Below are 22,478 nucleotides of genomic sequence, written 5' to 3'. Positions count from 1 at the left end.
TGACGAATAAAAGCGTTACCGACCACTCCAAATTGTGTGTGTATGGGTGGGGGGGGGGGGGCTTTTACGTATTGATAGTTAGCCCCGGGCGCCGGAATGGATCACTACGGCTCTGCAGGTTTGTTGAGTAACAGAATCAGTACCTCAGGTAGGTAGGGTTGGTCGGCATCGAAAAAAGTATTAGGTCTAACTCTTACGTTCAACATGTTGAATCCAGTACAATACAACTGACTCTTCATATCAGTACAGTACCGGTACTTCAACTGCCTCCTGATAAAAGTGGAACCCACAACACCGCCCATGATTGTATTCTATTAGCTAAACGTTATTTGAAGAGTATTTCTTTCTTACGTCTATGTATTATATAAGCTTTGGTCTTGCTTAGGTCTGACTATCTAGTGGCGGGGAAGGGATGAGGTGTTGGGGGGGGGGCACCCAACTCCCCCGGGCACAGATGTGAACGCCATTGAATTATCAACTTCCCCCGTCGTTAGCGCTAACACTATCAAGTTTATCAGTAGGGGCAACGAGAAAAATTCTATCACAATATGCAAATGTGATACCAACCACGCCATCTCACACCCCCCACCCCCACACCCTAGGGAAATACGCCGCTACATATGCAGATAACCCGCCGTGGAGAATGTGGATAAAATTGTAAGTGTATTTGTACATTGATTGCTTGGTTCATAACGACGTTATGCATCTTCTTGAGAGGGCCTGTGATTGGTGGCATTTTGCTGAGCTAGTTTAGCTTGTAAACATTGTTTGGGTGATGGATGGATGGATGGATCACTAGCATCAGACGTAAGGGTACATCACAGACTGTATATCAATCATCCCAGACTTAACATCAAACATCCCAGACTTAACATCAATCATCCCAGACTTAACATCAAACAACTCAAACATCCCAGCTTTAACATCAAACATCCCAGCTTTAACATCAAACATCCCAGACTTAACATCAAACATCCCAGACTTAACATCAAACATCCCAGACTTAACATCAAACATCCCAGCTTTAACATCAAACATCCCAGACTTAACATCAAACATCCCAGACTTAATATCAAACATCCCAGACTTAACATCAAACATCCCAGCTTTAACATCAAACATCCCAGACTTTACATCAAACATCCCAGACTTAATATCAAACATCACAGACTTGACATCAAACATCCCAAACTTGATATCAAACATCCCAGACTTTACATCAAACATCCCAGACTTAACATCAAACATAACAGACTTAACATCAAACATCCCAGACTTAACATCAAACATCCCAGACTTAACATCAAACATAACAGACTTAACATCAAACATCCCAGACTTAACATCAAACATCCCAGACTTAAAATCAAACATTTCAAACATCCCAGACTTAACATCAAGCATCCAAGACTTAACATCAAACATCCCAGACTTAACATCAAACATAACAGACTTAACATCAAACATCCCAGACTTAACATCAAACATAACAGACTTAACATCAAACATCCCAGACTTAATATCAAACAACTCAAACATCCCAGACTTAACATCAAACATCCCAGACTTAACATCAAACATCCCAGACTTAACATCAAACATCCCAGACTTAACATCCCAGACTTAACATCAAACATCCCAGACAACATCAAACATCCCAGACTTAACATCAAACATCCCAGACTTAACATCAAACATCCCAGACTTAAGATCAAACATCCCAGACTTAACATCAAACATGACAGACTTAATATCAAACAGAACAGACTGAACATCAAACATCTCAGACTTAACATCAAACATCCCAGACAACATCAAACATCCCAGACTTAACATCAAACATCCCAGACTTAACATCAAACATCCCAGACTTAACATCAAACATCCCAGACTTAACATCAAACATCCCAGACTTAACATCAAACAACTCAAACACCCCAGACTTAACATCAAACATAACAGACTTAACATCAAACATCCCAGACTTAACATCAAACAACTCAAACACCCCAGACTTAACATCAAACATAACAGACTTAACATCAAACATCCCAGACTTAACATCAAACATCACAGACTTAACATCAAACATCCCAGACTTAACATCAAACAACTCAAACACCCCAGACTTAACATCAAACATAACAGACTTAACATCAAACATCCCAGACTTAACATCAAACAACTCAAACACCCCAGACTTAACATCAAACATAACAGACTTAACATCAAACATCCCAGACTTAACATCAAACATCACAGACTTAACATCAAACATCCCAGACTTAACATCAAACAACTCAAACACCCCAGACTTAACATCAAACATAACAGACTTAACATCAAACATCCCAGACTTAACATCAAACAACTCAAACACCCCAGACTTAACATCAAACATAACAGACTTAACATCAAACATAACAGACTTAACATCAAACATCCCAGACTTAACATCAAACATCCCAGACTTAACATCAAACAACTCAAACACCCCAGACTTAACATCAAACATAACAGACTTAACATCAAACATAACAGACTTAACATCAAACATCCCAGACTTAACATCAAACATCCCAGACTTAACATCAAACAACTCAAACACCCCAGACTTAACATCAAACATAACAGACTTAACATCAAACATAACAGACTTAACATCAAACATCCCAGACTTAACATCAAACATCCCAGACTTAACATCAAACATAACAGACTTAACATCAAACATCCCAGACTTAACATCAAACATCACAGACTTAACATCAAACATCCCAGACTTAACATCAAACAACTCAAACACCCCAGACTTAACATCAAACATAACAGACTTAACATCAAACATCCCAGACTTAACATCAAACATCACAGACTTAACATCAAACATCCCAGACTTAACATCAAACATAACAGACTTAACATCAAACATCCCAGACTTAACATCAAACATCCCAGACTTAACATCAAACATCCCAGACTTAACATCAAACATCCCAGACTTAACATCAAACATCCCAGACTTAACATCAAACATCCCAGACTTAACATCAAACATCCCAGACTTAACATCAAACATCCCAGACTTAACATCAAACATCCCAGACTTAACATCAAACATCCCAGACTTAACATCAAACATCCCAGACTTAACATCAAACATCCCAGACTTAACATCAAACATCCCAGACTTAACATCAAACATCCCAGACTTAACATCAATCATCCCAGACTTAACATCAAACATCCCAGACATCAACATAAGAGACTTAACATCAAACATCCCAGACTTAACATCAAACATCCCAGACTTAACATCAAACATCCCAGACTTAACATCAAACATCCCAGACTTAACATCAAACATCCCAGACTTAACATCAAACATCCCAGACTTAACATCAAACATCCCAGACTTAACATCAAACATCCCAGACTTAACATCAAACATCCCAGACTTAACATCAAACATCCCAGACTTAACATCAAACATCCCAGACTTAACATCAAACATCCCAGACTTAACATCAAACATCCCAGACTTAACATCAAACATCCCAGACTTAACGTCAAACATCCCAGACTTAACGTCAAACATCCCAGACTTAACATCAAACAACTCAAACACCCCAGACCTGCAACGCCATACAATCACTACGAATAAGTTTGACAGGTTTTTGCCCTAACTTACCCAACCATCAACAACAACTAAATCAAACTGGTTCTATAATTGCATCTAATTTTGCAGTAGGTAGACTACTTTGGGCGCTTTTCCTGAAAACTTTATTTTTTTTAAAAAAAGAGAACATTAATCTGTTTATTATGAAAATTAGTTTAGAAAGCATAGAGTATTGGGTTACGGGATGCTTCAAAACAAGTTGGTCTACAGCAGACCTGCATTACGTTTGACATAGGTGATTATAGGCGAAACCTTGCAGCTGTTGGAGCCGCTAGGAGCTGTAGAAACCGCTTGCAGCTGTACAGCGCACGTGTAGCAGTAATATACGGAGCTGTGGGAGCTGGTTAAAGCTATAACAGGAGTTACTGCATAGAGCCACTACATTGTAAAACTGCTACATTTAAAGCCATTACATTGTGACCTACAGTAAAATGTTAGGTTTAAAGCCAAAGCTACAAGAATAATGCTAATTTGTTAAGGTCTGTAAGACTAATTAAACCCACAAATCGTCAAACGAACATTTTATTATATAATACACACCCAAAAATAAATAGTAAATTCAGCATTTCTGCTAGAATGTTTTAGAAAACTATGGTGCCGTTACTCTGTGTGGCCCTTCACATTTTATTTTTGAAGATTCCCCAAAATCCTCACCACCCCCCCCCCCCCCCACCCCCGGGCCAGGATGTCTAACCCTCAAGTGGAACACCTTTGGTCAGAACCTCCCGGTTCCCACGCTAAAAACTCAGGTGCTCATTTAAAAAAACGATAATTACCCCAAACTTCAGCCATGTTTTCCTACCCTAATGCTCTACCTGCAGAACGTCTTTGAGCGCGTGCAGCTAATAGCCGGCATAGAAATAGTAGGGCACGCCACCTAGATGTGAGCGCTCTCTAAACATACTTCACGTGTAATCTACGTGCTTTTTACCACGCCAAATTTGCTTGTCTACACCCCACTGGTATAATCTACAAACATTTGAACACTGCAGCTAAGCTTCCCTTATTTCCCATTATTATAATGTACGTACATTAAAACATTCCATGTTTTCGCTACACCCCACTACCACAATCTACCAACAAATGTTTAGGCTGGCTACATCCAGTACCTGTGTTAGAAGATCTTGACCATGCACACGAAACATGCATCGATCCAGGTAAAATACCTGCAGAGTTTAGCCTAGGACGATGGGGAGATGAAATCAATATTTTAAAACGTAATGGAACTTATAAATTATTCGTTCCGGTGTGTTGGTTGTGTATGCATCCAGTGAAATATTCCCCCTGTGAAATATTGTAAAGTACGTTATCTTAATCAGTCCTACCTAACTGTGGAACCTGGAGCTGGGCCTTGGCAAGACTTTAAAAATGTGCTTCCTGTTAGACTTAATTCAATTCAAACGTCCATATTCAGGTGTAGCCTAGAAAAACATTCTAATATTTTTATGAATCAGATCACGAGAACTAAAATCACGTTTCCTGGTAACGAAATGATTTGGCCAGGTGTGTTGTTGGTTCAGGGGAGGCCCTGGTCGCAACAAATATTGGCCCAGGTTCAGTGTGGTGCTGGCCATCACAAGAGTTGGCCCAGGTTCAGTGTGGTGCTGGCCATCACAAGAGTTGGCCCAGGTTCAATGTGGCGCTGGCCATCCCAAGAGTTGGCCCAGGTTCAGGCGCGGCCAGGGCCATTACAGTGAAGCTTGTATCGCCATATGAACTAGCCTGTACAGGAGACGCTTCCAACGGTTTGGAAGACAACACATTCTTTAAAAATTGTTACTGTCGAGAAAATTGATGTGAAATACAAGAGCGATTACTATTGCTATCATAACTTTTCCCTACAAACATCAAGAGCGATTTCTTTTGCTATCCTAATCTTTCCCTACAAACATCGAAACGCCCATTTTACAAGTTATTTTAAAACTCACGTCACATGCCATAGTCGTTCCGTGAATTTATTTCCTGAGTGGGTGTTGTAAGTCTAGTGAGTTAACAACTGTTGGGGTAGTTGTAGTGAGTAGGTTGACATGGGATGGTGTGGACTGGAGTGTGTCAACAAGTTAGCACTCAGACAACTTGGAAAAACGGGATAGGTTATGGGATTTTTGGACGGCTGGTGAACTGGGGGTAAAGGTCACAGACACCAAAATTGGAACTCCCGTGACAAAAATAAAACAGTGACGCCGAGCCTTGTACGGGCTACATGCTGTACTGCAGCAGTGGTGGCGGCCGGGGTAAATAGTACAGCCTACACCCACAATCTAAACATATCCCTGCCACACCAATAATCCACTAACCAATCCCCACCCCACCCACAATCCACCAACCAATCCCCACCCCACCCACAATCCACCAACCAATCCCCCACCCCACCCTCAATCCACCAACCAATCCCCCACCCCACCCACAATCCACCAACCAATCCCCACCCCACCAACAATCCATCAACCAATCCCCCACCCCACCCACAATCCACCAACCAATCCCCCCACCCACACCCCACCAACCAATTCCCCATCACACCAACAATCCACTAACCAATCCCCCACCCCACCCACACTCCACTAGCCAATCCCCCACCCCATCAACAATCCACCAACCAATCCCCCACACCACCCACAATCCACCAACCAATCCCCACCCCACCCACAATCCACCAACCAATCACCTACCCCACCCAAACTCCACTAACCAATCCCCAACCCCACCAACAATCCACCAACATAACCCACAATCCACCAATCCCCCACCAAACCCACAATCCACCAACACATCCCCACTCGACTCACAATTGGGAGTCACAATCAACCAACCACTCCCACACCCCACAAAAAATCCACCAACCAATCCCCCACCCTACCAACAATCCACCAACCAATCCCCCATCACACCCACAATCCACCATAAAATACCACCCCATCCCCACCCTCCAGCTAGATTTATACCGCTGTTTAAAAACCAACAACTTTTCCAACTAAACCAAATTTTATTCTATATTTCCTTACAGTTGATGTGACAGATTGCAACTGACCATTGTCCCTTGACAACTGACCATTAAGGTGACACATACCAACTAATAAGTGACCAATAGACATGTTTAGATCCTGACACTACCCAGGTGTAATTCAACCTCTTAATTAAATTAACGGCACGAGTGATTTGTATCGATTTGCACCTGTATCACTATGAGATATGGATCGAAATCTCCAAAGTCTGCCAAAGTGCACGTACGCGTCGTCATTAAACCAACATAGGAAATGATGGATATCTTATCGTGTCATCGTGTTTGAACACTCGTTTTAAAAACTCACATTTTTTACCAATCAAAAACAAACAACATGTATTGAAAGAAAGTAAACAACACACTTCTCTCCCTTGAAGGTGACTCATTGGGATGTCGTCTGGATGGTGATGTAACTTCCGGGTCACCTGACCCCTGTTATGTGCTGAGAGTCAGCGATAAAATTTCCGTCTTTCTCTTCCACAAAAGAAATGACAGCAGGATAGGAAGCCATCTTGTTTCATCGTCTGCGATAATGACAGACAATAGATTATATGTCTTCTTCTAACTACGCTCTGGATCAATCGAAACTTTGCCGCACATACACTAAAACTATTGATTTTTTAAAAACATAACCTCAGTTATTTTTCTACGGGAGGAAATTTAAAAATGTCTCCTTCAAGGCTGAAGAGCTGGTTTAAATGTCACCTTGTACTGCAGTTTGCTTTGTATTGAATATCAATTGTGGTTGGCGTCTTTGCTTTCTTACCGATCCACGGTGGCGTAGGCAAGAAGGTGGGGTGTTTAGCCCCCCCCCCCCCCCCGCACACTCACAATGACGGTAACCTCACGTTGTTGCAATTATTGGCGATAGTTTGTTAGTTTGGCTTTCAATGTTTTCTGTGTCAAATCAAAATGTTAATTGTCACAACACCCCAATTTTGCATTTAAATTGTTATGAAATATTTCATGTGAAGAGTCATATATATATATATATATATATATATATATATATATATATATATATATATATATATATATATATATATATATATATATATATATATAGGCCTATATATATATATATAGGCCTATATATATATATATATATATATATATATATATATATATATATATATATATATATATATATATATATATATATATATATATATAAACGATATGTAAAAGGATATGTAAGGATGTGTATGGTTTTGTAGAACGTGTTTATCGGTACACACCAAACTTCCGTGAGTAAAGTACTGACGTAAGGCACTCACACCCCTGCCAAGATCACACAGTGCAAGACTTTAATTCTCCGCGCGCAGAAATTATAATTTCCCAACCATCACTAAACCGACTACCTTATGTCAAGTTTTATTTTTAAATCCGTAGGTTATTCCCGGTACAGTTTTTATGTTTACGCCGAGCGGGTTGCTACAGATGAAAATACAACACGTGTGAAGACCTTTTAAGTTCAGCTTTTATGCGAGAAGTCTCTTTCACGCATAACACAGCTGAGATATTTAAATATCAGTCTTCTATTCAAACTTGGTTATTTAACTCTTTGACACGTCATAAGTCTACAGTTACCTCCCTTTGAAGTGTTTACCACCCCCCTCCTCCTTTCCCTATAAATTATAAATAACGTAGTAAGTTTTATTTTGAAAACGGCATGTGAATTCTCCACGTCTGCAAACATAGCCTACGCTGTGTCCCAATCCACGTCTGCTGACATACATGGCCGTGGCCACGACCGACAGTTAGCCAAGCGGGAAGGGAGTTGTTCAAATTCTGAACTTGTTGCAACAAGCAACGTGACAAACCAGTGTCAGCCCCAAAAATAGACGTCTAAAAATAGCCGTGTATACAAACAGTTAACCGTTTTTATTGTGCTTTAAAATGACGGACGAGAGTGCGAGTTGGTGCGATCTTTTATGTGGAGGTATGGTCTCTAATTAATAGCCCTGCTAAGGCCTCGGGTAGACATACAGCACGTCAAACTAATTAGGCTCGTTTATATTGGTAGGGGTTTAGAACCTGTTTCATAGTCAAAGTAATACAGTCTGTTTCTGGTCAGTTGGGGGTCATCTGTTGGTCAGTAATAAAAAGAATACAGGCCATTTAAGTGGATACCATATGGTTGGTCATCAAGTAATAGATGTATGTACTGTCAATACGACATTTAATGCTGTCCGGAGTTTCTTTCAGGGATCTCTCCGGGGGTGGGGGGGGCTGTCCACAACAGATATATTTTTGAAACTTTGCGTCTAAAAATCTGGCAAGAGTAATTATAATTTGCAAAAATGTAATTTGGTATCGATACGTATGTCCCTGATCAATAATGTCACCCGTGGGGGAGGGCTAATCAATACAAGTGATTGATTTCATGTGTGAAATATGTGGTCGTTTCTTTTTCATGTTTTCGATAAATATAGTCATACATTGTAAGTAGTGGGTTGGTGGTAGTGGCTACACTGGCTGTTGTGATGGGGACTGGTGACACATGTATGTAATGGTGATACAGGAGTGCAGTGGTGATTGGTGACACTGGCCTTTGAAACGATGACTGGTGACATGTGTATGTAATGGTGATACATGTAGTAGTGCGTGGTGAAACACGTGTAGTGGTGGTGACAGTCGTGAAGGGATAACTGGTGAACTGGGCCATTAAAGGTGACACTACCCTATGGGTAGCTGGTGACAGGAACCATTAATTAATGGTGACAATGTTGTCTACGGCATAACCAATCACTGTAAGTTAACTAAACCATCAATAAAAGTTTTCGCTGGATTTAATCACCTCTAAGAGTCTTATTTAACATATAACACAATATAACACAATATAACTAAATGATAAACCCGTTATTTGTGATATAGAATGTGACAACACCCTTTTAACCTAAGGACAAATATACAAATGTATAATAAAACATTCAATAAAATTGCGAGGGAACTTAAGGACGAAAATAAAGACTAACAAAGGTTTACCAAGTTACTAAAATAGTGAGCTAGCAAGAAGACGAACAAACAAACAAACAGACTAAATCACCACTAAACCCAAGGACGAGCCAACACATAGATAAAGCTTGGTATTTTACTAGACAATTATTTATCTCGAGAAACACGCCATGCAGATAGGCCTACACGGTGGTGTCGGAATCAGCACCAGATTTAAACATGGCCTCGAGCCTAAATCAATCAATACCATATCTCTTGATCGATGATCCTCAATCTGTACTGCACTAGCAACAACACAAGACCTAGTGTTCTGCTGCCAAAGTTCAGCGTCAGCACCAGAACCCCTGTCAGCTCAACGTGAGAACACCGCTTCAATCCATCATCGCCAAATTTAGCACACATAGACTCGAGACTTGCTTACGTTAGCCGGATGGCCAGAGAGGTGACCTCCTACCTGTGGCTCTTTTGTTCTCGATCATTCCAGAGCCGGCTGAGAGAGAGGCCTGTTTTAAATGTCAAGGAGAAATTAAAGCATTATCATGTAACCTTTACACAACAAATAATCACTGCTAGAATTGGTCCAAGAAACTAGTGTGTTGCGTGTATGTGTTGTGTCTCCTACCGTGTATACATACTTACACACACACACATACACACGTATATATATATATACACTATATATATATATATATATATATATATATATATATATATATATATATATATATATATATATATATATATATACATCTATATAAACCTATCGTTTAAATACGTTTTAATCCTATACTCATGTATAAATGTACATGTGCTTTTGCGTCTTTGGAGTGCGTTACTGCTTGCATCCCAATGAAATATCTTCAAGTACTCAACATAGATCTAATACCTACTAAGGCCGATGGTCAGTCCAATGTCTTATCACGTTTCTCCCTCTGATAATGCCGCCTCGGGTCAGCGGTAACGGTACAGCCAGGGGGAGGGGGGGGGGCAGGTAGATTGCGCGATAGCCAAGACAGGCATGACTAATTTAACGAGCTGGGGTCACTGCCCTGAACAGCTGACCAAAAGGTCACTAGACACGGGTCAAGTGGCCGGCCGTTCGGGGCAAGCAACAAGAATGCGGTCAGTCTGACTGGATGGAATGACCTGCTGAGGACAGTTAGGTTAACGGGCAGCCTTATCTACCGGACTTACTAACCAGGAGCCAGGCTTTGTCACGTGACTGGGCGTTTACAAGTGAACCAGAGAACATGCTCACTGAACCATGACCAATATTTTAATACACGAACTAGACAACTCACTCACTGAACCATGACAAATATTTCATGGCGTCGCTCCAGTTTTTTTTTTCTCTCCAGAAACCCGAATGTAAACGTTGAGTAAAAGCTGAACACTTGACCCCACGTCTCACCCACCCCCCTCCCGCCGCAAGACAAAGCAAGAAGCGGGGCAGGCGGGAGAGTTTCAAACATTCAAGGCGCGTTCCTTGTGAGCCACTACACTTTAATTAACGGTCTCAGCTCACACTTGCTTCAATGTCGTACGTTTACAACTCAAAATATCGGAATCACAAGATGAAACAGAAAATGTTTGCCAATTATATTGCCGTAATAGACCAATGTTTATTTACACTGGAGAAAAATAATATAAGCTAATGAGAAATACAACAATACCATGCAATATTCACAGCATATATAAATAAACTGTGTTGATACTCGTAGGGTTGTAAACATTACATCTGTGAATGTCTGTGATATAGAAGTCACTAGCTTTATTAACGCGGTGCTCTGTGTTCTTGCAAACACAAAGCTGTATTCATCACGAATGGTAATGGGAGCCGTTATCAGCAGTGAACAGCTCCCAGCGTTGTCTTTATGATCCCATGGAAGGGGGAGGGCCCAGCTCCCATAGGCCGATACATACAACGTCACTGATGTGTGTTTGTCACTCTAATGGCCTCGTTATGGATGGCCAGCTATAATTAGATGTGCTTTCATTTAGGTCAATCCAGTTGCTTCACTCGTTCAGTTACCGAGCACAGCTCAACACAATCATCGCTCTATATTTGCTTAAACTCTAAACAGCCCTAAACAATCACCGCTTATAATCCTTACTTCATTCCTTTTAAAAATCATTACTCAATCCTTCAAAACATCATTGCTTCATTCAGTTAAACTATGGTATACAACACAAGAATAAACATTGCTATTTTAAAAACTTGAATCCCTCATCTCTCCATAGGCTATGTCACGTCAGGTCACGTTTTAGTACATCAGATACTGAGGTAGGTGTGTCGATAGTACGCCATCAGTCTGGTGGGTGGGGGGGGGGGGGGGGGGTACAACTAATGTTACAACCAGACAAATGATGCTCTAGTAAAGTGTAGTGTCGCATTTCTGACACACCAGTGTGTCGCGCCACATGACAGACACACCAGTGTAACTCCACATGACTGACACGTGAAGAAATTCACTTATGTGTCGTTGCGACACCGAATAGAAACGAACAACCGTGTTTATAGGGCAAGTCCAACTTGAGTGTGTGTGTCATTGTGTGCGTGTGTGTGTCTCGCTTATGTGGCAGGCCTGAAGGGCCAACACCTAGTCATGTGTACATTTATTCCCACATACAGGCACACACACACTATATGTATGTATGTATGTCTGTGTGTCGAAGCAGAAGTAAGACTCGTATGAAGGGGGAAGGGAAAGGGCTGGCTCTGTTATCCATATCTAGCGCACAGCACAAGCTACGTAATGTTTACATTGGCAGGACGCAATGCAGATTGTATGCCTACTGTTACAGAATGCAGCCAACGTTAGGCCTAGCCACCCTGTGGCTAGTTAAAGTGCAGGCTTTAGATCGTTGCTTGTTGTTTTTTGTTTTTTTTTCAGAACTCGCTCCCTATACGTAGGCCTGCAGATATTTTGGTTAAATAAAGGACGCAGGTTTAGGCTTTTAATAAAATAAGTAAAAAGTAGTTCTATTACTTTCTATAATCTAAGCATTTAGCTAACGTCTAGCATTAGTAAACAACTCATTGGTGTTAATTCAGTAGATGAATACTGTGTCAAGTAATTGTATGTGTACACATCACTCATGTCAATCGATATCCGCCATGTCAGCAACTAAAAAATCCGCAAGCATTGATTTGCCCATCGTCACGATCTGTTTACGTATGAAAAAGATGGTTGCTGTTTGTAAACAAATCCTCTTGTCCTAAAAAATAAGTTACTTGGGTTGTTAGTTTCAAAATTACTATAGTAAATGTTGTTGTGAATGTTAAAACACACCATCATTGTGTTGTTTCGTGTCTTTTAACGAGAAGTGCATTTTGTTGCGTGTTCGTGTTACCTGCTGCAAACCACCACAGCAACTCGCCATTCAGCTCGTGCGAAGTAGCGAAGACTACGTCACCTCCCTCTCCCGCATTCTACTACCCGCATCAATTTCTGATTCTTTCCCTTGCGAGATAAAACGAGCTCAGCCATTGGCTGTTCCCGTTCCAGAAAACCAATCAAATGCTTCTGAGCTTGTAAACATTTGCAGCCTGGTTGTTTCCTTTTCATTTAGCCTACCTCAACATAACGTGAGTTAGTAGGGTTCAAGTCTGATAAGGAGAGAGGATACCACTTTCTAAAGAGTTGTGAGATTCTCAACGCGAATAACTTTTACTTAATTAAAATCAATCATGCACAGTATTGAGCAACTTCTACAGGCAGCAGAATTTATTGAAAGAAGAGATAGAGGTACAGTACGGGCAACTAGATTCCTAGATCTACTTTTTCTGATTGCAATTTTTTTGCCAGTGTTTACATTTTAACTTCCAACTATTTTTAGTACGTGTGAAATAGAATAGACCTTTGTGTGTTGTAAAGTTATGTGTTATTACCTAAGTCTTGATCGCGAGGAAGTTTTTCAATATTTAACTCCTTAGATATAATTTAAAATGAGCTCTTTCTGTGGATTCAGTCGAGTTGATTATAGATCTAGATCTAGATTAGGTGTCTTTGTGTTCGTTGAATCATACTCTCTGTAGTGAAGTGACTGAGTGTAGATCTAGATCTAGATTTCTAGAATAGATTCTAGATCTTGTAGGGCGTAGGTTGAAAATCTAGAATCAAGAACTTTTTGCGACACTGCCTTCTAAATGTAATCAATTAAATGTAGAGTCTAGGTGAAACTTGTCTTCTTGCGTCTGTTGGTTAAAGTTTAACACAATGACGTCAAAATGGCCTTTTATAAAGCAGGAAGAATCGTACCAAAATATAGATTCGATCTAGATTCTAGTAAACTTGTTTATCCCAGGGCCTGGCTAGGCTAAGCCTAATTTATTTCACTCTGTAAAATTACAGAAGCCGAGCATGGCTATGCTTCAACGCTACCTATGCCAGATGAATTTAGTTACAATCCTTCAAAAAGGAGATCGAAATCCAAAAAGACACAGGGCAACAGGTAGGGAACTTGTACAGAACACACGAACTAGATCTACGTGTCATTTGACATTTGTCATTTAGGATTAATCTGGACCCAATTCTTTTTAGCAAAAATGACATTGATAAACTTTAAAATAAAACCATTTGTTTGACTAATATTGACATCATATTTCTATGTATATTTCACAGATCTACACATAACGAATTGGAAAAAAACAGGTAAGTTATATTATATCCTGTAACATGTAGCCTAATCATAGATCTACCTAATGTTAACAATTTTAAGCTGGTTTGGTAGTATTATTGTTGCTTGGAGATGCTACATTCACATATTTCATAAGGATTTATTTGGATATGTGTGTGGTGTAGGCTTATGATAACTTTTGTGAATGTGACTTATGAATTCATAATAATTTTCTTTAATGTAGCTAGAATTTAGTATTGTTTTTGTTTATAATAATCATTATCAGCAAGCTACCAGCTTATTTATAACGATTTTAAAATCTTTGGGGGGAAAATCTGGTTGCTCATTAAATACAAGTATTAAATTTAATAATAATCTAGATCTATACGCGTTAGGAAAAAACGCTAACGGTTACAAATCAGCTAGACCTAGCTTTAAAAATCCTACGCCCTATGTTGTTAGCCTAACACTAACAATCGGAATCGTACCAACAGGCCCACACCCCTCAAAGTAGTATACTCAGGCTATTTTTATAACCGTGTAAACAAAACTTTGTTTAACCTTTATACCTATTGCTTCATTAAAGTAAGTGAAAACTGCTTTTTTATATATATTTCGGGGTAAGGAATAAGGTGGGAGTTTCGTTTTTATAGGAATGTTGATGTTCTATTTTTAGCTCTTAACAACAACGAGTATTGGGCATGCGCAGAGAAATACGCTAGGCCCATCCTGACAAGGCCTAGCGACTATCTTTCAATGTATTTCTGTAAAAAAATAAACACTGCGCTTATAGCCTAAGAAGAAAATATATCAACAGTATTCATTTAAATCTATATAGATTCTACTCTCGACACAATCGATAAAAAAGCAATTCCGTGGGTTTAGAATAATTGTCCTGAAAAGATTTGGCCTAAATGGCTAAGAAAACTATTTCGAATATGCTATTATAATCCGACCCGCAGTCACTAATCGAAACGCCTTATGTAAATCAAATGCTTTACTCATTGTAGAATTTTTGAACATAAATGACGAGAGGTCAATTTAAAGTGTTCAAAGAATTTAAAGTGTAATAATTCATTATTTTAATACTAGCTTTTTTTATACATGTTCAATCTCATTGTATTTTTAAAACGGGTCGTACTACTAGAGTAACAAGACGCTAATGCACAAAGTTAAATAACTTAGCAGCCACCGATGGTTGTTGATGTTAATATAGTATTTAAAAAGCTGGCGGTGGCTACAAAGTAATGTGCTGGTTTATTAGGTAGCAGCTTGCTGGGATAACTGGCAGCAGGTCGTTGCGGGGCGAGGTTTGTTGTTGAGGTTGAATAGCCGCAACCTTGACCTACATGCCAACTGCAGGCCTCGTCCCAACTGTTTGGTATTGCAGAGGTGGGGAGGGGGGAGTTGTGAACACTCGTTAATGATTTTAAGCAATTTTTTAGTTAACCAAAAATCATAATTAGAGTTAAATTTTTACTGCTAATTCTTCTTGGAGCTATCAATCAAGGGGAGGAAACTGTTTACATTAAATCTGTATTGTTTGATTTAAACATAGGTCATATAAGGCCAGAGGCAAGCCTTGGTTGCCCTTAAGTGACCTTTTTTTTTTAAAAAAAAAAACCCGCTCGTTTTTTTTTTAAATGTCACTGGACTTATATCTAATAAAAACCCGTAGCTCTATAGCAACTATCATCATTGTAGGAAAAAAATTGGACTTTATAAAGATGCCTCGCCTTGTTGTAGGCACTGTAATAATTAGTTGTTCTTCAAATGTTTATTGAACATAACTTTATAGGTTGATTTTATTTTAAATGGATTGATTTTTGTTCTTACAGGAGAGCTCACCTAAGACATTGCTTGGAGAGGTTAAAGGACCTTGTGCCACTTGGTGTGGATTCTTCTCGCCACACCACACTAGGTCTCTTAACAAAAGCTAGGTCTTTCATAAAGGTCAGTCCACTGCATTTTATACTGCTAAGTCTGTTAACATTGATTTGGAAATAAAGCTTATATTTGTTGTAATGCTTTGCTAAATAAAATCCTGCATTATATTATTAGAATTTTTAAATTAATTAAATAGGTATTTTTATTTGTTGAATTAGAATTTTTGTTTTGAAAACATGTGGTACTTATCTTCAACAAAGTTCCATTGTTAGGGTTAGATAATTACCACAAATAAAGAACATGCAGTTATTTTTGTTTCATTGTTCTCCTACAACTTGTTCCTAGTTGTTTTTTCTTTGCATATTCAGAAATTTGTAATTATTTTTATTCAGTTTTAAATTTTGAGGGTTTAAATCACGAGTGTTTTACTTGTAGTGGGCGTGGCCAACTTATTAGTCTGTACTAACAAGAGATGTGTTGGGTTGAAGAATAACTGAATCGCAATATGGAATTGTGTTAGTTGTTGGAGAACATGAATATCACAATGTTACTGCTACAGTTCTGTTCACTACCCAAAAGTTTTATCAGTTTTGTTTTTGTTTTTTCAGAATTTAGAAGAAAAAGAGAGGAAGGCGTTGCTTATGAGAGATCAGTTAGAACGAGAAAATCGACTTCTTCGTAGAAGATTAGATCATTTGCATCAAGTAAATAACCACAGCTTATATCGTGTTCGCCAGGAGCGAAGCATAAGTGAATGTAGTACATCAACTAATTCATCGTCATCATCCTTGTCATCTACCTCGTCTATAAAATCTGAAGAGTCTGGTAAGAGACTGCTAAATTTTCCTTTGGTTATATTTAGTGGTTAAAAACTACACCATCACTACACTGGGGGGGGGGGGGGGGGGTCTGTCCTGGGCATATAGTTGGGGCCTCAATTATCAACATTATGTAAATGAACTTATTTTCGACTAATAGTTAAGTGTGAAATACAAAAACATGTAACTTAATTATTATCCAATGAAACTATTTCAATTTTTATTTTTTGAGTTTCTCATTTAATAGTTCTAAATTGATTTCGCTGTTAAACTATAAAAGTAATGGTTGATATTAAAATTTTAACTGCATGCATGCAAGTGTGGGGTTCAATTATTATTGTCTTGTATGTTTGCAACTAATTCAAACAATTTTCTTACTGTATTTTTTATTTTCTTAACCCTCAGATGAGATTGACATTATCGGCGGCTTCCAAAGCGACAGTGACGATCGCTGCAGCGTGGAGAGTCTGGGTAGCGATGGCAGCGGGGACTGCCGTCGCTATAGTAACAACTTTTCTGATGACTCTGGTGTGTCCAGCGGCCTGTCAACAAATCTTTGATCTTGACCTATTCAACTTTGACCTATTCAACTGGCTGAGTTTGCTTGCAGCAGCTGCCAGCGCAGGATGTATGTGTTGTTTACAGTTTTCTCTCTTTGTTGCTATTTTCATGATAGTGACTCCATGTTTTCGGGCCTTGATGCTGAGGCTGGATTGGATTACTTTCACTGTTGTGTAGGATTAATATCTCCTTTGATTGCTCATCCACTTGTACTGAGAACGGGCCCACAATGTGCTGCTATTTGGAATAATTATGGGTAGTTAATAGTGAAGCTGAATTGAATACTACCTTAACTATGTTTACTTTTTATGTTTGTTATGTATCTTATAGTAATAATCTACACTTGTTCAATTTTTAAGGAAATATTTTTGTAAAATGTCCTCGGAGTGAATGTTATTGTGAATAAGAATGTTATTGAACCTATTAGAAATGGCATAAGGAAGGTTCCAGTGAAGATCCCACTGGAAGCGAGCCACTCATTGAGATTCCAGTGTAGTTATTTTGGATATGCTTTAACTAGAAATTTTCTGACTTGGAGCTTATCATCAGTCTGGCAAAGCATAATGGATCTTGTTAAAATAGTGTAATGGGTCTTGTTAAAATAGTAAATATACACAAACTGGGTACCTCTTAATTACTGATTTCCACAGTAGTGATAGAATTCAGAGCCTAGTTGTAAGCTCATAATAAGGCTACAATATTCATAGTAATGATATTCCCAAGTTAGAATATACACATTTGTATATCAGCAAAAATCTTAAATGACAGTGGTGTATTTTAAAAAAGATATTTCAACAAGCTGTGATTTTCATTTTTTTCAATTGGCTGCGAGTTCCCCCACCTCCCATCATTCAGCGTTGCAGTTAGTTAAACGCAGCAATGACGTAGGCAGCAAAAGGTGGCGTGAACACGTTAGGCCTCTAGGATAAGTGTGGTGCTGAGATTCATACATCGCAACTTTCTGCAGCAGTAAAAAAAAATTTCTTTATTGGGTTGAATGAAGCCACTGATGAAAAATTGAGTCACTTAGTTTTTCTTTGCTACTTACTGGATTATTACAGCCGGAGTCCAACAAGGCAAGATTTCATCTGCGGTATAACTGTATGTTGGGGTATGAATGGCATGTCCTGTTACAACACCTCATGTATGACTTAATGTATGCTGCGGTATGAATGGCATGATGGTGAAAACTTTAAAATTTCTCATTCCATTGTATGACCAGAGCTTCACACTGTATATTGGATTACGTCCCTTTCAAAATTTAAAAAAACAAAATGGCTAACTGTTTGAATAGACCAAAGCATTTGCAGGCTTCACTTTGGTGTTAGGCTGTAGCAGGCTTCACTTTGGTGTTAGGCTGTATTGCACAGGGAACTTGTTCACTTTTTAAAATTTGTATTTAATTTATTTACATTTTGTTTATAATTAATGTTATAATGGAAATGTTTGAATAGGTTTGGTGTCCTGTCTATAATATCCAAGGACAGATAACTTTATGGTTTAGTATTAACATCTAGAGCTGGCTTAAAACGAGCCAATGTAACAGTTGTATTATTCTTGTATCAGGAAGCAATACTTAGCTCGTCTTTTACAATCAAGGTTTTAATGTGTCTGTGTTAGTGATTATATATAGCAGAAATCAATGTTTACAGTCCATGTATTTTTTTTTATTTTGATTTTACAGGTTTTAAATATTGCAACAATGTAATGATCAATTTTTGAGAGGGTGGAAGAAACTGTGGTGTTTATATTACAAATATCTGTGATACATACTAGTTTGGGGAGCTTAGGCTACTTCCATGCTGCATTCTGATTGGCTAGGTATTCAGTCCTGATGGCTAGGGATAAGATTCTGGTTAATATTAATTAATGAGATGGGGTTAGGATATACATAATTGATGAACTACTGCAGTGTGCCTTGTCAATAGCCTATGGCTTTCTCATGCGTTTGATTTGATTTTAGAAGCTCTAACCTTGAATTCTGTTATCCATGTCTTTCTTCATGTCTTACCTCTGAACTGAGCATACTTTGGCATGACTGGAAGGAAAATAGTTACAAACAGTTGGACGTGGTCTACTGCAATAATACGATATTGTTTTCATTTGTCAGTGGATGAGGCATCAGGTGCTCTAAAGGGCAAGGTCACTTTGATATTATGTGTATTCAGTTTTTTTTAATGGTAATCATGCTTTACAAATATCAGGATTAAGAAAAAAGAAAAAGGGCAGGTTTTTAAAAGTTGAGGTCCTTTTGAATAGAAATTTGTCTAAAATTAATTATTTAGAGGTAAAAAAAAAAAAAGTTTAAATTACATCCCAATGATTAAAAATATCAGCATTAAAAAACTAGACATTGAGTATTAATATGGCGCTAGAATAAACTAAACTGTCTGAATGGATATTATTCTAATAGAATTTTTTTTTATTAATACTGCATTGAGCTGCAATCTTTAAAATATATTTTCTTTCAAATAATGCTGTTTTGTTTCTGTTAAAAGTCATGAAAAATCCAATGCAGTGTTTAAAATTTAGAAATGAGTTTAGTCACAACATAACCAGTTAATTTTGTTATTATTGTACTTAAAGTTTTATGTTAAAAGAAGACAAAACGTTGGTCTTTCTTCATTTTGTTTTTGTCAAAGAATAAAATATCTGAAATTTTTTTTAATGATGCTTATGGTGGGTTGAAAAAGAATGGCTGAAACTATTTTGTAAATTTCAAATGCCAATTTAACATTTTTATCAATATTATCTGCACTCAAGTAAGCAATGAAATTATTAAATATGAAATAATTGAACAAAAATTTGTGGCTGTAACCTTCCAACTAGGTACAATCGCTACCAAGATCTGATGTGTAATACATCTTTTAATGTCTTGTTGTCTAGTATGCAAATTTGGCTGTGCTCGATAGACTATTTAATTTTTTTCTAATTTGCTAAAGTATTAGTTTTTTTTTTTACCCATGACATGCAATTAATAAAATGAATAAATTTCTCATCTGCCATATGTCCCATGCATTCAGGTTTGTCCTAGTATTAAAAGTTTGTTTAAGGTTTACTTTACTGTCTGCAAACTTAAAGTGTTAGCTATAGAGTACATTTTTAGATGTACTGCATATGCACTGTACAGGTGAAGTACTTGGTCATCTGAATATTGGCTCCCACTGTCTTCACTAGCCTCCCCTGAATTTACAGTTCTAATTTGTTTGTCAGTGTCATAGAATGGTTTTAGGTGAAGTAAAAGTGTCAGATTCTTTTGGTTAAGGCTTAGGATGGCATAGGTGAAGTAAAAGTGTCAGATTCTTTTGGTTAAGGCTTAGGATGGCATAGGTGAAGTAAAAGTGTCAGATTCTTTTGGTTAAGGCTTAGAATGGCATAGGTGAAGTAAAAGCCAGTCCAAATTTGGTTCCTATTGATCTCATCTCTGTACATATTTTTTTTTCCTTTAAAACAAATTTTTTCCCCAATGATCAAAATGTAACAGTGTAAAAACAAAGTCCTGGATGCTCCAAGTTTAAGTTTTTAGCTAGCTTTAAACATGCCTTCCATCTAACCCGTTTGAATTAAAAGTTAGAATTGTTGATTAAAGAATTGTACGGGTGTATTTTTGTCAGATTTCCTTCTAGGGGTTTGTAAAAACAAGTCCACCATCTGCGGTTAACAAGTTGTTTTGTGTGTGAGCAATCTGTTGCAGTCTTACCATTAAACATTTTGTTATTTTCATAAATACTGAATATGCTAATTTTTTTTTCATTGATTAAAATGGCTAAATTGTAGCATTAAATGAAATGTGGGCTTATGTTGCAGTTTAGACATTGATATTCATGTCTTTTATGCACTGGAGATTTGAATTTTGCTTTTAAATGTGGTTCGTTCACTCGTCATGCACTAAATATTTTTATCATTTATTTTTATTTATTCTCATATCATGTTTGTTACACATAGCCACCCCATCAGTGCAGATTCTGGTCAGCTGGTTAGGGTGGTGTTTTTATTCTCATTAACTTGGCAGTGTGTCTGTCTGTGTAGTGGATCTGTGCCTGCCTGACTCTGTGAATGTCTTTTGATTCTTGCTATGTAATGTACGTGAAGAAATAGATTTTAATTATTACAATTGTGTAAATATCTATAATACATTTTATCAGTCCTGAACATTTGTCAAATAAATGATTTTGGGACTCAGCTATTCTTTTTGTATTGTTTTTTTTTTTTTTTGCTGGTTTTGTGTCATATTGTAGGAAACGGTGCAACAACCAACAACCTTTATTGGAGTAATTACAAGTCATTTTTTGCTACAGCAGTTTGGAGCAAAATAAAGGTCAAATTGGCCAGGTGTATTAGAGTAACTCATCTAGACCAGGTGTACTGGAGTAACTGTATGGGCCATCTGCACCAGGTATACTGGACTGGAGTAACTAACTCATTTGGACCAGGTGTATAAGAGTAAATCAGACCAGGTGTATTAGAGTAACTCATCTAGACCAGGTGTACTGGAGTAACTGGGCCATCTGGACCAGGTATACTGGACTGGAGTAACTAAGTCATATGGACCAGGTGTACTGGAGTAATTATGGATCATCTGGAGTAACTATGTGTCATTGGACCAGATGTACTGGTGGAACTATGGGTCATTGGATCAGGTGTACTGGAGTAACTATGGGTCATCTGGAGTAACTATGGGTCATCTGGACCAGGTGTACTGGAGTAACTATGGGTCATCTGGAGTAACTATGTGTCATTGGACCAGATGTACTAAAGTAACTATGGGTCATCTGGACCAGGTGTACTGGAGTAACTATGGGTCATCTGGACCAGGTGTACTGGAGTAACTATGGGTCATCTGGACCAGGTGTACTGGAGTAACTATGGGTCATCTGGACCAGGTGTACTGGAGTAACTATGGGTCATCTGGACCAGGTGTACTGGAGTAACTATGGGTCATCTGGAGTAA

The 22,478-nt window shown here is 38.3% G+C and overlaps 1 protein-coding gene across 1 annotated transcript; it reads left to right on the top strand.

The window, feature by feature from the left end:
* The first annotated feature begins 13,195 nt into the window (after window positions 1–13,195).
* On the top strand, window positions 13,196–21,711 carry LOC131954550 (max dimerization protein 4). Its single transcript, XM_059318315.1, has 6 exons — window positions 13,196–13,390; window positions 13,997–14,096; window positions 14,267–14,296; window positions 16,100–16,214; window positions 16,757–16,973; window positions 17,372–21,711. The coding sequence occupies exons 1-6, from the start codon at window positions 13,333–13,335 to the stop codon at window positions 17,524–17,526; spliced, it is 675 nt and encodes a 224-aa protein (XP_059174298.1). The 5' UTR covers window positions 13,196–13,332; the 3' UTR covers window positions 17,527–21,711.
* Window positions 21,712–22,478: the final 767 nt, after the last annotated feature.

The sequence above is a fragment of the Physella acuta genome, unplaced genomic scaffold (assembly GCF_028476545.2).
Source record: "Physella acuta isolate Inbredline_101_S28 unplaced genomic scaffold, ASM2847654v3 ptg001011l, whole genome shotgun sequence".
In the NCBI taxonomy this organism is placed as follows: domain Eukaryota; kingdom Metazoa; phylum Mollusca; class Gastropoda; family Physidae; genus Physella; species Physella acuta.
The sequence above is the reverse complement of the archived record's forward strand: the minus strand, read 5'-3'. Positions and strand labels throughout refer to the sequence as shown.